This window comes from Bombus pyrosoma, linkage group LG3 (genome assembly GCF_014825855.1).
Source record: "Bombus pyrosoma isolate SC7728 linkage group LG3, ASM1482585v1, whole genome shotgun sequence".
Lineage (NCBI taxonomy): Eukaryota > Metazoa > Arthropoda > Insecta > Hymenoptera > Apidae > Bombus > Bombus pyrosoma.
In genome coordinates, this window is record NC_057772.1 from 14585836 (window position 1) to 14597471 (window position 11636).

Here is an 11636-nt window from a genome sequence, read left to right on the forward strand (position 1 = left end):
AATTAAATAATCACCTAAATCTCTCGTGTACCTGCGATTCCTACGTTTCCCTGAAACCTAACCCCAAATTATAGGTATAAGACGACACGTTCCACGACATATAAAAAATTCCATATCTGCATCACCACGCGTGCTTGCATCATTAATTTCCAATCGTCTCGCATCTCGAAACGGCCGACTCTGGAGAACAAAGCAGCATAATCATGATTTCGCCCCTGTTGCATTGCGTGCGGCAGACAGAGCCGCGTGAAACGGTTGAAGGGAGTATCGCGGCACGATCATAGCACGACCGCGTGGCCCGACCAAGCGGTGTATCGTTCCTCGATCAATAGCACGTGATCGCGACGGCACTGAGTTGCCGGCCCGATATAAACAAAGAAACGTGGCGCGCAGCGTACGCGCCGACTGCCGCGCATCGATTTTCGCCCGTGCGCCACTGCTCTTCGCGCGATATACGTACGATTCACGCTACGCCGCTCTTGTCGACGGACCGTGAGACGTCGTTAGAGGACGTCTGAAATCCTTCACCGAATATTTCGGCACTACGATCGAGGCTGTTCGAAAATCGTATGAAATTAACACCGACTGAATTTGTCTGAAATTCGCATTTCGCGAGTTAGTGAGTTTTGCTCGCGGATCCGAGGTGGATTCAAATTTTGTCCAACTTTGCACTTACAGCCGTATAGATTTCTGAATTAATCGTGAAATTTGGCTTGGTTCGAACGTTTTCGAAACGTTGCATTTTCGACACGATGTGTTTGAGTTTCGAACGGATTTGCAACTCACTATTCCGAACAACTCCACGCAACAACGCTAATCGACGTGTTAATAAATTCTCTTCGCTCTAGATATCGAATTCTTTCTCTACGAGGAAGAAGATATGCGATGGATACTAAAAACGCTATCGCTTTAACGTTCAATCATCTTCGTATTTATCAATTCAACATTCCTATCATCGGTCTAACATTTGAAACAATCACTGTTATTCTTCTGACACAGTATGAACGTAGAAATTAATAGATGATAAATCTATTCGATGGTTTTGATTTCAGGCGAACGCAGCGATAGTGTTCAAATGCACTTGGCCAGGTTGCCTGGAAATCAAAGCAACTGTGGCGCTTATCGAGGAGCACGTGCGTCAATCACACTTGGGGTAAGTTTAAGCGTAGTACCGTAAGACGCAACAAGTCTCGTGAAAATCTAACGAGCCCTCAGCACATCGCGCTCTATTTTATCGCGTCTTTTCCTCGTTTCGTGAATATGGTCACAGGCTATCTGCAAGATCTATATCTATACTCTTTCGATTATTTATCTTTTCTTCTAATATCTTCGTTCAGTTACAATTAGAAAAGAGATACGATATCTTTCATCTTTAGATAAGCCATCTATCTTATTTATCAACTTGAAACAATCCTATATTCACCGCATCTGCGCTACTTCCCAACTTACATTACCCAAACTTGAAACGGCCCGGTATCTATCGCCGCGAGTATAATTTTTCAAAGTCTTCGCCATCCAAGCATTAACCTTGAACCAAGTGATAAGATAAAACTACTGGACATGCCAGACTTCGTGAACATCGGGACGAGTAGATCGTTTTCGTTCACGCGCGAGCAGATTGCGTATACGTTTCGCAGGCGTTGATATAGGCGCGTTTAACGAGAATCACGCATATTTTTCAGGCCGAAAAAGTCGAATGGTTACGATAACGAGGAAGACGACAACATCTCTGACCACGAGGAAGAATTTTATTATCAAGAGGTGGCGGTCGATCACATGAGCTCTCCGCCAACGATGTCACATCGAGACATGGCCAGGCCTCCACATGAAGATCCGGAATACCAGAAACAGCTCCGTTTGGAGGCCACTTCTGCTACTACCAGCACAGAAAACGTGATGGTGGGCATCAGAGAACGGAACAATGCGTTCACCATTTCGCAATCGCCGGTACGTCGCATTACATTCGTGTTGATTCGGACTTGAACACGTTTATTGTGGTAGTTCGAGCATGCTAATAAGTTCACGATCTTGTAATGGAGTCATTTTGAGAATGAACGGTTGGTTAGTTTCCCAAAAGCCTGGAAACCATAAAGAAAAAAGGTTCTTTCGTTTTAATACACGCCGTGTATTATCGATCAAGATTACGTTAGTTGTTAAATCAGTAAATGCAAACGAGCTAAATAAACGTAGTCCAACCGTAATCCAAACGTAGAAAGAACCAAATTACAAAAGCCCTTCCCCGTGCGATTTATAAAATTTGATTTCTGTTTCCACAAAACAGGGTACACCGATCAAGCACATAAAGTTGTCGCCCCGGCCGTTCCAGGCGTATCAGCAGAACATGGGCCTGTTGACGGTGTCTACCGGCAAGATGCCGTCGTCGCCGCGGCGGATCCGCGGTGAGACGAAGAAATGCCGCAAGGTCTACGGTATGGAGCATCGTGACCAATGGTGCACACAATGCAAATGGAAGAAGGCCTGCAGCCGTTTCGGCGACTAGGCCAAGCGGCCGCCCCGTTCGTATGTCCGCGGGCGGAAACTGTCGCCGAGCCGACCCCAGAGTTTGCCAATGCTACGTTAAACTTCTCGCCAACTGCCAGCAAACAACAATTGCAAATTTCCACAACAGTCGAACAGTTACAGACAGCCACGTGTCAAGTTACGAACGATCGTCGTCGTCATCGTCATCAATTGTGACGTTGTTGTCGTCGCGGCGATGACGACCACTCGCTTGATACACACGCGATGAAAGCGCGTTTTTCTTTCGCGTGTTTCGCGTTGTATCATGGTCACGGGACAGCGAAGACGTATCCTGCAGTATCGTCCACCATCTTCCAGAACCGTTCGACTGGATCCATATATAAATAGATTCGAAAAAAAGAAAGAAGAAGACGCCGAAGATCGAAGAACGATCTCTGTGTGGTCTGTGATGTTCAACGCGGCTAATATCGAGCAGCGAAACACCACTTCTTCCTATTTTTTCTTCTTATTCTTCTCGCTAAACCCGTCGTGTTTCCTCGCCGTTCTCCTCGCTTCCCTCTTTTATGGAAACGAGGCGATGAGAGAAGCATGGGTCAAGAAAGATACGTCAATCCCATGACGGATGGCGGGTGGTTAGAAGGGCTGATCACGCGTTTGTTTACTACGTGGTAAAAAAAGGATATAGAATCGTAAAGGAAAGAATCGTGTTTGACTTGGTCTAAAATACACAGATATATGTTGCGTTGTCGAGCGATGGTAGAGCGGAGAAAAAGAAAATCGAGTGTACGTTGTAACGAAAGGAAAAAAGAAATAGAAATAGAAGATCGTTGACCGATCGTCGAACGATATCTTATCGCTCTCGTCTAGCACTTGGCAAACTCTGTCAGGGTCTTTTTAGCCGTAATAAGGGGTTTTGATTAGTAGATAGCGAATAATTGGCGTACGGGACGAGGCATCCTTAGACTGTCGCGCCCTCTCTGTCTCTCTTTCTCCATTCTTTCTCTTTGTTATCTCTATGTAGTCTTTTCTCTCTTCCTGTCTCTGATGGAATGTAAGAGGGTTCGGAACATGACCTCGCTTCCGGTTCGCCAAAAAACAAGAATTTTAAAAGAAAAAAAAAAGAATCTTTCCGTGATTCGTTAGGTAAAGAAAAAAAAAAGGGACACGCGACTCAAGAATCGTACGGATGAGTACGCGTGCCTCTGAAAATACGTGCTGGTTCCCGAACCGACTCTTAGGTCATTACAATAGGTCTTCCTTCATCCGACGAGAGCGTCTAGGCTCCATTTCCTCGCTGGGCTCTCTCGGCTTGCCTTTTCGAGGGATGTCGATGGTCGTCACGCGAACCTCGCAGAAAAAGAGAGTCCCCGTGGGTCCGTGTGTCACGCGTACGTGTCCCATATCGTGGCCGTTCGATTGTTCGGCCGATTATTCGTCCGTTTGCCTCACGGTGGCCCCTCGCGTGCGCTCGCATACGCGTATTCGTCAACGAATATTCGCTGATCTTTAGAAATATTATCGAACGTATATTCGCGTAAGATCATTTCAAATGGTCTTGGAATTGATGCGAGACGAAACGAACGGATATTCGAAATTAACGCGCATCCTGTCCAGAAAGATGATTGGGAACGGAATATTTCTAAACCAGAAAAAGTTGTATCAAAATATTTAATTGGAAGAGGATAACGATCGCCTTGAAATTTTTTATGTTTATTCGATGAATATGTATGAAGGAATATATTTATTGGCATAATGAACGTTTCATTCTCGTTACCCGAGAGTGTTGCTTTTAAAATTTTCATAAATCCGCGAATTTATGATTCATGGATTTCGTATTCGCTGCGAGACATTTAAGTATATTTTCAATAAATGAATATTCGCGCGATTAGCTTCGTATCAATTTATCGACTCGCGTAAAAAATCTCGCATTTCGTGGCTTTAGCTAAAACATGAAATATTCGTTTGCGAATGGCGCGTTTCGTGGGGGGGTCGATATAGTATAATTTCTCTGTCGTATGTAATATAGCGTGGGGGACGTACGCGACGCGCGTTCCGGACGAACGGAAGACCGTGAAAACAAATCGAATATTCGATTTGACCGATTGTTCTTCCTTGAAGGACGCAGGCGGGCATGTCTAGAACGAAGATTCGCCGCGAACCTACAGGCAATTGTGATATTTTTTCTCGAAATTTTATCGAATTAATTAGGCGAATCACCGTGGGCCGATACTACAAATTAGGCAGGAGTTTTATTGGGATGACGATGGGTCGACAAAAAGCGATGAAAATAATACGACGTGTCGATAAGACAATGGTTTAAAAACGCAAGAAAAAGAAAGAAGGGCAAACGCGCGAAAGCAAAATTTTATACACCAATCGTTATACTGCCAGATTAAAAAGTAATTCAATGAAACGAATAAAAAATTATACGAAAAAAAAAAACAAAAAAAGGAGGTATAAAAACGAAGAAAAACGATTAAAATATCGTTTCGAGCTTCGTATACGAAAAAATACACACACGCACGCACACCACGAAGATACCATCGTGTGTGTCAGGCTCAGGCTGCTTGCTAGCCTCCTCTCGACGACCTAAGACCGTGTTCGCCGATAGAAGGAAAAACGAATAATAAGAACATGAAGCTGCATGCTCGAAATTTCGGTACAGATAGATAGGCTTCGCAGTTGAATCGATCGATCGATTGTACCCTAGCAGCGAGATTCTCTTTGCAAGATCTTGCTTTCTGATTATATACATATGTGTATAAATGCATATATATATACATATATACACGTGTATGTAGAACAATGGAAAAAGATAAATGAAACATATAAAATTTGTGAGGCAGATTTTAAACGTTCAGCAACTTCTTTGTCTGTCTATCGCGGGACGCTTCTACTTTAAACCAACATCGTCAAATGTGCTCCCTTCTCGCCTTCGATCGTTCGCACGACTCGCGCGTAATTTATGTACGAATCATCTTTTTCGGTTATCGAAAAAGACTATAATAGAATAAAAAGTAAAAAAGAAAAGGAAAAAAAGGAACACACATAGAGAGAAAAAAGAAAGAAATCATTTGATCTCCAGAAATTTTGCGACGTGATACACGAGTGAACTCGTACGCATCGAGTCTCTTGACGACGATATTATGTTCGCTTTGGAAGAGGTTGCTTCGAAACGTAGCGATAGATTTCGTTGTTGTCTCATCGACTAATTTAAACTGATTCCTTGTCATTAATTTATCCGTAATTATTGATATTATTAGGACCGTTGTTACTCGTTTCTGTTAACGAGACCAGCGTCTCGTTTCTTCTTTTTTTTTTTTTTTTTTTTTCTAACGAACACCGAAACGGTAAAATTCAAAGGGTATTTCAAAGACTGTAGGTATATATTTAACGTCCGTTCGTTTCTTTCCCTCTCTCTTTTAATTCGTATTTACGGAGAGGAGACTACTTCCATCGTGTTAATCGATGCTCATTTTTCTAGTACAATTTAATCGCGCGACGATGTTTTTTCTCCTCACACACGTGTTTTATCTTTGTTTGCTCGCATAATTTTACGGTTTATATCACTCTCGAATCGTGTATCGATATTTAATATATATATCTATATATATAATAGTTATATGTATATTAACGTTGTAAGTATATACATATATATGCCCGTGTTAACACGTTAACGTTACTTGAGATTAAGAGATTCGTCGGGCGAATAAACATTAAAAAAAGGAAAAAAAGGAAAGGAAGAAAAGGGAGGAGAAGTGTCAATTACGGAGTTCTTTTTTGTGCAAAACCGTGTCAAATTCCGCGGAGAAAAAGAAGAATCACGAAATCAGACCAATTATATTATTATCGTGGCGATACATTACGTTTTCTCGCGACACGCGCATACAGGCATATAGAATCATGTATTTCCGAACCAAAGACGCCGTATCTCCGATCGTGTTTACCAAATTTCAATCGATCTGTGGAGTTCAGGATTCTCTTCGTCGAGAACAAGTCGCTTAAACACAGTTCGTCATTATCGTACCACGAGGATTGTATAAATCTTGCGAAATAGTTTTTCTATTTCTTTCTCTTCTCTTTTTAATGCTAGATACATTATCTACGTACTTAGAAAAAATCTATTTTCTTTTGTTTCTTCGATCGGTTTGACTGGTAGCGGACACATAACAATACGAAGACCGCGCGGTGAAAATACGACAGGTCCCATTTTTGTTAATTTTCTGACTTTTAATTTGATCTTTTCAATATGAAGCAGTTTAAAGGATTCGCTTTTTGCAAACAGATGATAAATCCACAATGTTTCTATAAGAAACAAACAATATTAACTTAAAATGTCGTCAAAGAGTACGATAAAACACATTTTTAATTCCAAAATTAAACGATAAGATAATTTTCATATGGAATCGATCGACACTGTATCGAATTAAAAAATTAGTCTACAGGAAATGCTATCGTGTTATCGTGTTTTTCACCCGTGGCCTTCGTATCGAGTCTCAGTGAATTTCCTGAGAATAGAATTTCATAGACGAATTAGAACGGCATAAAGTATTAGTCGATGTCACTGTGCTCGATCGAACGCAAGAACTTATGCCCGCTGATCCTAGAAAAAAGGAAATGATCAAGATCATTGAATCGTTACGATTCTACAAAGGAGGATTTCGTAGGAACATTCTGAATGGAGAATGATTCCCCGTGAACTAGTTTGCGGAATGAATGTCAAGGAACAAATAAGTGAAGAAAAAATAGGAAATGAAAGTCGCGAATTGAGTGCAAGCTTGCGTGAACAAACCGCCAGCGTGCATAGGATAGAAAGTAATTGCCGTCCAAATAGGTTCCTTCTTTTAAATCAAAATTACCGAACCAAAATGGTTTCTCGGCCGTACGATTTAAATCGGCATACTTTTCCAGAAAACCACAGTAGAACGCCGAATAATGCTACGAGTGGAGGGAACACAAGGGGTGGCTTGAAAAAGTGGAGCCCCTGATTATTGATCGTCAAAAAAAAAGAATGGAAAAATATCGGAAGCAACGAAATTAGAACATTGTATCGAAAATTTTGTAAAACTTCTGTTTTCTATAAAATATTTTTTTCATTATTATTAATAGTATAACATTGATATATTATGCGATTAAGGATTTTTTACACAAAACCTTAAACAAAAATCTTTTAACTTAAACTTTCTTTTTATAGACAAATATTGTGTATATTTAACACATTTTTACGTATTTTTAATGTCAAAGAAGTGATTAAGTATTTCTTTTGTTAAGGCACTTTTAAGGCACAGCCTTCACACTCTAATATCTTAATTTTTATTCAAATTTTAAGCAGCGATACCGATACTTTTAGCACGTTACGAGAATAATTTCTTTTGTTTTTGGCACTATTTTTATTTCTCATGCATGTATAGAAAATATACCGCGCGGTCCCACAATTTTTTGAAATTTATAGAAATTTTGATAGATCGATCTTTTACAACGAGCCAAGTATGTAGTATTATTCGGCACAAGTCAGACGAAATTTTAATTTCTCTCGTATCCGTGTAGAAGAAACGGAAACATTGTCCTAAACGAACGAGCATCATCCAGAAAGGGAAAACTTGATTTTACCGTTATGCCTTTGAATAGAGAAAGGAGTTCGAACAAACTGACGCTGGATCATTTCTTGCGTGGAGAAATGTCAGAAGCGAAAAGAGAATTTTGGCGGGAATTCGAGTAAAGGCACTAACGTGGAAACTCACAGTACAAGGTTAAACGATTGTGCCATCTGAAATGCCAAATATTCTCTGGTACTTTTATCTTAAAATAAAAATTCGAAGAAAAAAAAGTATAAAAAACAGAAAAAAAACGAAAAAATAACAAAGAATAACAAAGGTAAGTTTGTAGGGAAAAAAGCAAAAAAGATGGACATTTAACGCGAAAGAGAAACATTTAAACGCGATGAGAACGGAACGAGAACGAGAACTTAAAAGTTTCGTAACGGAAGCTTTACAGACTTAAAGATACCTCAGGTTTATTTCATATACGGAAACAACGGTGAGGCCGTTTTGATCGAAGCAAATGTGTTCCGGAAAAAAGCGGGACGACTCGTTTAAACGATAGACGCGTATCTTCGTGATCACCGTCTGTCGTACTGGTTGCCCTTCTCCCGTTTCGATCAAAGTGGCTAGCCGATAGGTACTGAAAATATATTTCATACGTATCTCCTCGCGAAGTAAACGTCAATATTACTTAGTCGAATTCGTTGCATCGAGTGGTGAACTCGATTCGTTATTATTGTAAAATATATGTAATCGCATTTAATAGATCGCCTGAAAACGTTCAAACGCCGGGGACGAAAACCTGGGCCCGATCATTTTCTGCCGACTATCCTCCAACGACAATATGAATGATTAGGAGAAAAAGAAAACGTCGTTCTCGCGTCTACAGTGTTGCCAGAATGGACGCATGTACGGTGATTCGATCGGACGATCGACTCTGATCGAATCGGTGGATTTTCTTCGCGCGATACTCGCAATTCGTCTCTCGCGGACCAATGTATCGTTGAGATCTCGCGCAGTGACAGCTGAAATGGCCGTGTAAAAAGAGTCCCATCGCCCCGTTGGCAACACTGTACGGCCGCGATAGCCGAGCATAGTCCGCGCGCGTATTAACCGAACATTCGATCGATTCGACAAGCGAGCCAATTAGGGGCGATCAAAATCCTATATTGAATGACAGCAGAGACAGCGATCGCCCCGGATAATCAATCCATGGGCTCTGGTGTGTCCCAGCACGATCGCCGAGATTCGGATGGGAAAGAAACAACAAAAGTCGCAGAGAAATTAAATGGCCGGGATTATCATACCAAAACGATCTCATATCGATTTAATGAAATGCAATTTTTGATCGTGCGGTCGACCGGGGGCGCCGTTCACACACACAAACACGGTAAACATATTACATTACAAACACGCATGCTGGATATTAAAGCGGCGACATCTTCGCAAGTGCGAGGAAAATTCATTGCATGTACCTGTTTAATAAAATCGTCGCTGACCGACGCGGGGCAGAAGGCGAGGCGTATTTATAAATTGATTTCGAATCAATCAAAGCGGAATCCCTTTTGCCGCTGGCCGCCTTTTAGACAGCGTTTGCACTTGGTCGATCGCACAAAGCAAAGACATATTATTAATAGTATATTATATTATATTATATTATTATATTATATTATATATATTATTATATATTATATTATATTATAATTATAATTATATTATATTATATTATTACCATTATTAATTATTAATTTTTATTGATTATTATTATTTCCATCGTCATCGTCATTATCATCATTTCTAACAAACAAAAAAGAACAAGCTATTAATTAGCATCACTATCGGTAACGATCATGTGAATGTTAGAGGAAAGGAAAAAGGAAAGGGAAGAAAAAGATGCGCGAGATTCTTATCGACGCGTTATAAGGAACTTGTTAGTATTATGCAATACTCCGTGCATCAATATGTATAACAATGGATTAGGCTATCCAGCTATCCAAGACGTATTATACAATTGACCACAAGATCCGAAAGAGGGCTGGCACGGCGTGCAACCAGCGACTCTTATCAAATATTTACATCCGTATATCGCTGCAGAAGCTACTATTTATCGAGAAAAAAAAAAATATAGTGTTATAGGTTAACGTAAAAGCTGCTGTGGTTATGTCACATTATACAACGCCTGAACGATTCGAACATATATCATCCGTGAAACGAGTCATAGATGGAATAAAAATGATGGAATTTCATTGAAGTGTAAATTTTATTGTTGGACTCTCCCGGTAATAAACTAACCGGTAAAAAAAGTCGCATTGACTTATTAATTCATACTTTCCATACTTCCAATATTAAGTTGCTTCAATTTTTTTCCGTTGACACGTAGGTACATGCCATTACACGATACGTTGACATGAATAGTCAAGTGGCAAAAACAGAGTTATCGTGTTTATTAAAGCAAATTAAAGTAACGCGTAAAAATCTATGCATCATTACGATCGCGTAAACAGTGCAAAATACACATGTATGTATGTATAGTATTAAATAAATTATATTGTGGCGATCATCTTTCAAAAGTTTGAACTTTGTTTTTACGTATTTTTAACAGTTCTTTTAATAAATAGTAGATTTAATAGTAAATTAAGAAAGAGAAATAACGAATAAAAATTATCGTGTTATTAGGTTTTAATAATTGAATGAATGAAAAAAATGAATAATTGATATTAGGTTTTAAAAATTTAATAATTTATATATATATATATCAATTATTATTATTATATATATATCAAAGATATATATATCTTTTTCAGTACGCAGAGAGTACTGAAAAATTCAAAAATTTTTAGTCAACATTTTGTTTCTTCTAGATTATTTTATCTATTAAGTAGTTTCGTTTCTATATCGGCAATAATAGAGACGATATATTGAAACATTTATCTGTGTATTATTAATTTTAATATTGCATTGTGATAGTAATGTAAATAAATTAGTGACTAGAGTATCGCTAATTCTTATTTCGACTGACTAAGGTCTTTCAATTATATACCGCATAATATTTATTTTGTTGCTCAAAAAAATATGCGTATATACATATATACATATATAATCTATCTAAACGACGAAAAAAGGCGAGTATGCGTGTAGAGGGAAGTTTTGTCGCTGTGTGCTTTTATTCGTGCCATAATGAGACATAATCGCAGCTTCGGACATTCACCCGGCCAAATAAAAGTTTTTAAGCCACTTTGTGAAATTCTTTTCGAAATTTAAAGGCGTGTATCCTTAATCGATCGAATTTTTAAAGTGATTCTGTCCAACGATCTTTCTATATCCTAAGCATGATCGATATCTGCGATGTTAGATTATTAATTAACATATTAGATAGAAAAAAAGAATAAGAAATATTAAATCCTACAAACATTTCTCTAAGAATTTATTTAATTCCATAAATTTACTAGCAATTAACATTCTTCACATTAACAAAATTATGTATATTTTACCCGAATAATGTTATAAAAATTTAACAAAATTTCAGGTTACTTCGTTGTACGTTAGGCTTTGTACATAAAACGAAAAAATTAATAAAAGAGAAAGAAAATAAAATATGTATAATGGAAAGTGTTT

At 38.9% G+C, this 11636-nt stretch overlaps 1 protein-coding gene across 1 annotated transcript in view; it reads left to right on the forward strand.

The window, feature by feature from the left end:
* The window catches only part of LOC122565911 (zinc finger protein 395), a 94271-nt gene extending 84502 nt beyond the window's left edge, over nt 1-9769 (forward strand). Inside the window, exons 6-8 of the mRNA XM_043722429.1 lie at nt 1053-1153; nt 1683-1947; nt 2282-9769. Of these exons, the coding sequence (XP_043578364.1) occupies nt 1053-1153; nt 1683-1947; nt 2282-2500 (585 nt within the window). The 3' untranslated portion in view covers nt 2501-9769. The remainder of the gene's footprint in view (nt 1-1052; nt 1154-1682; nt 1948-2281) is intronic.
* The last annotated feature ends 1867 nt before the right edge of the window (nt 9770-11636 follow it).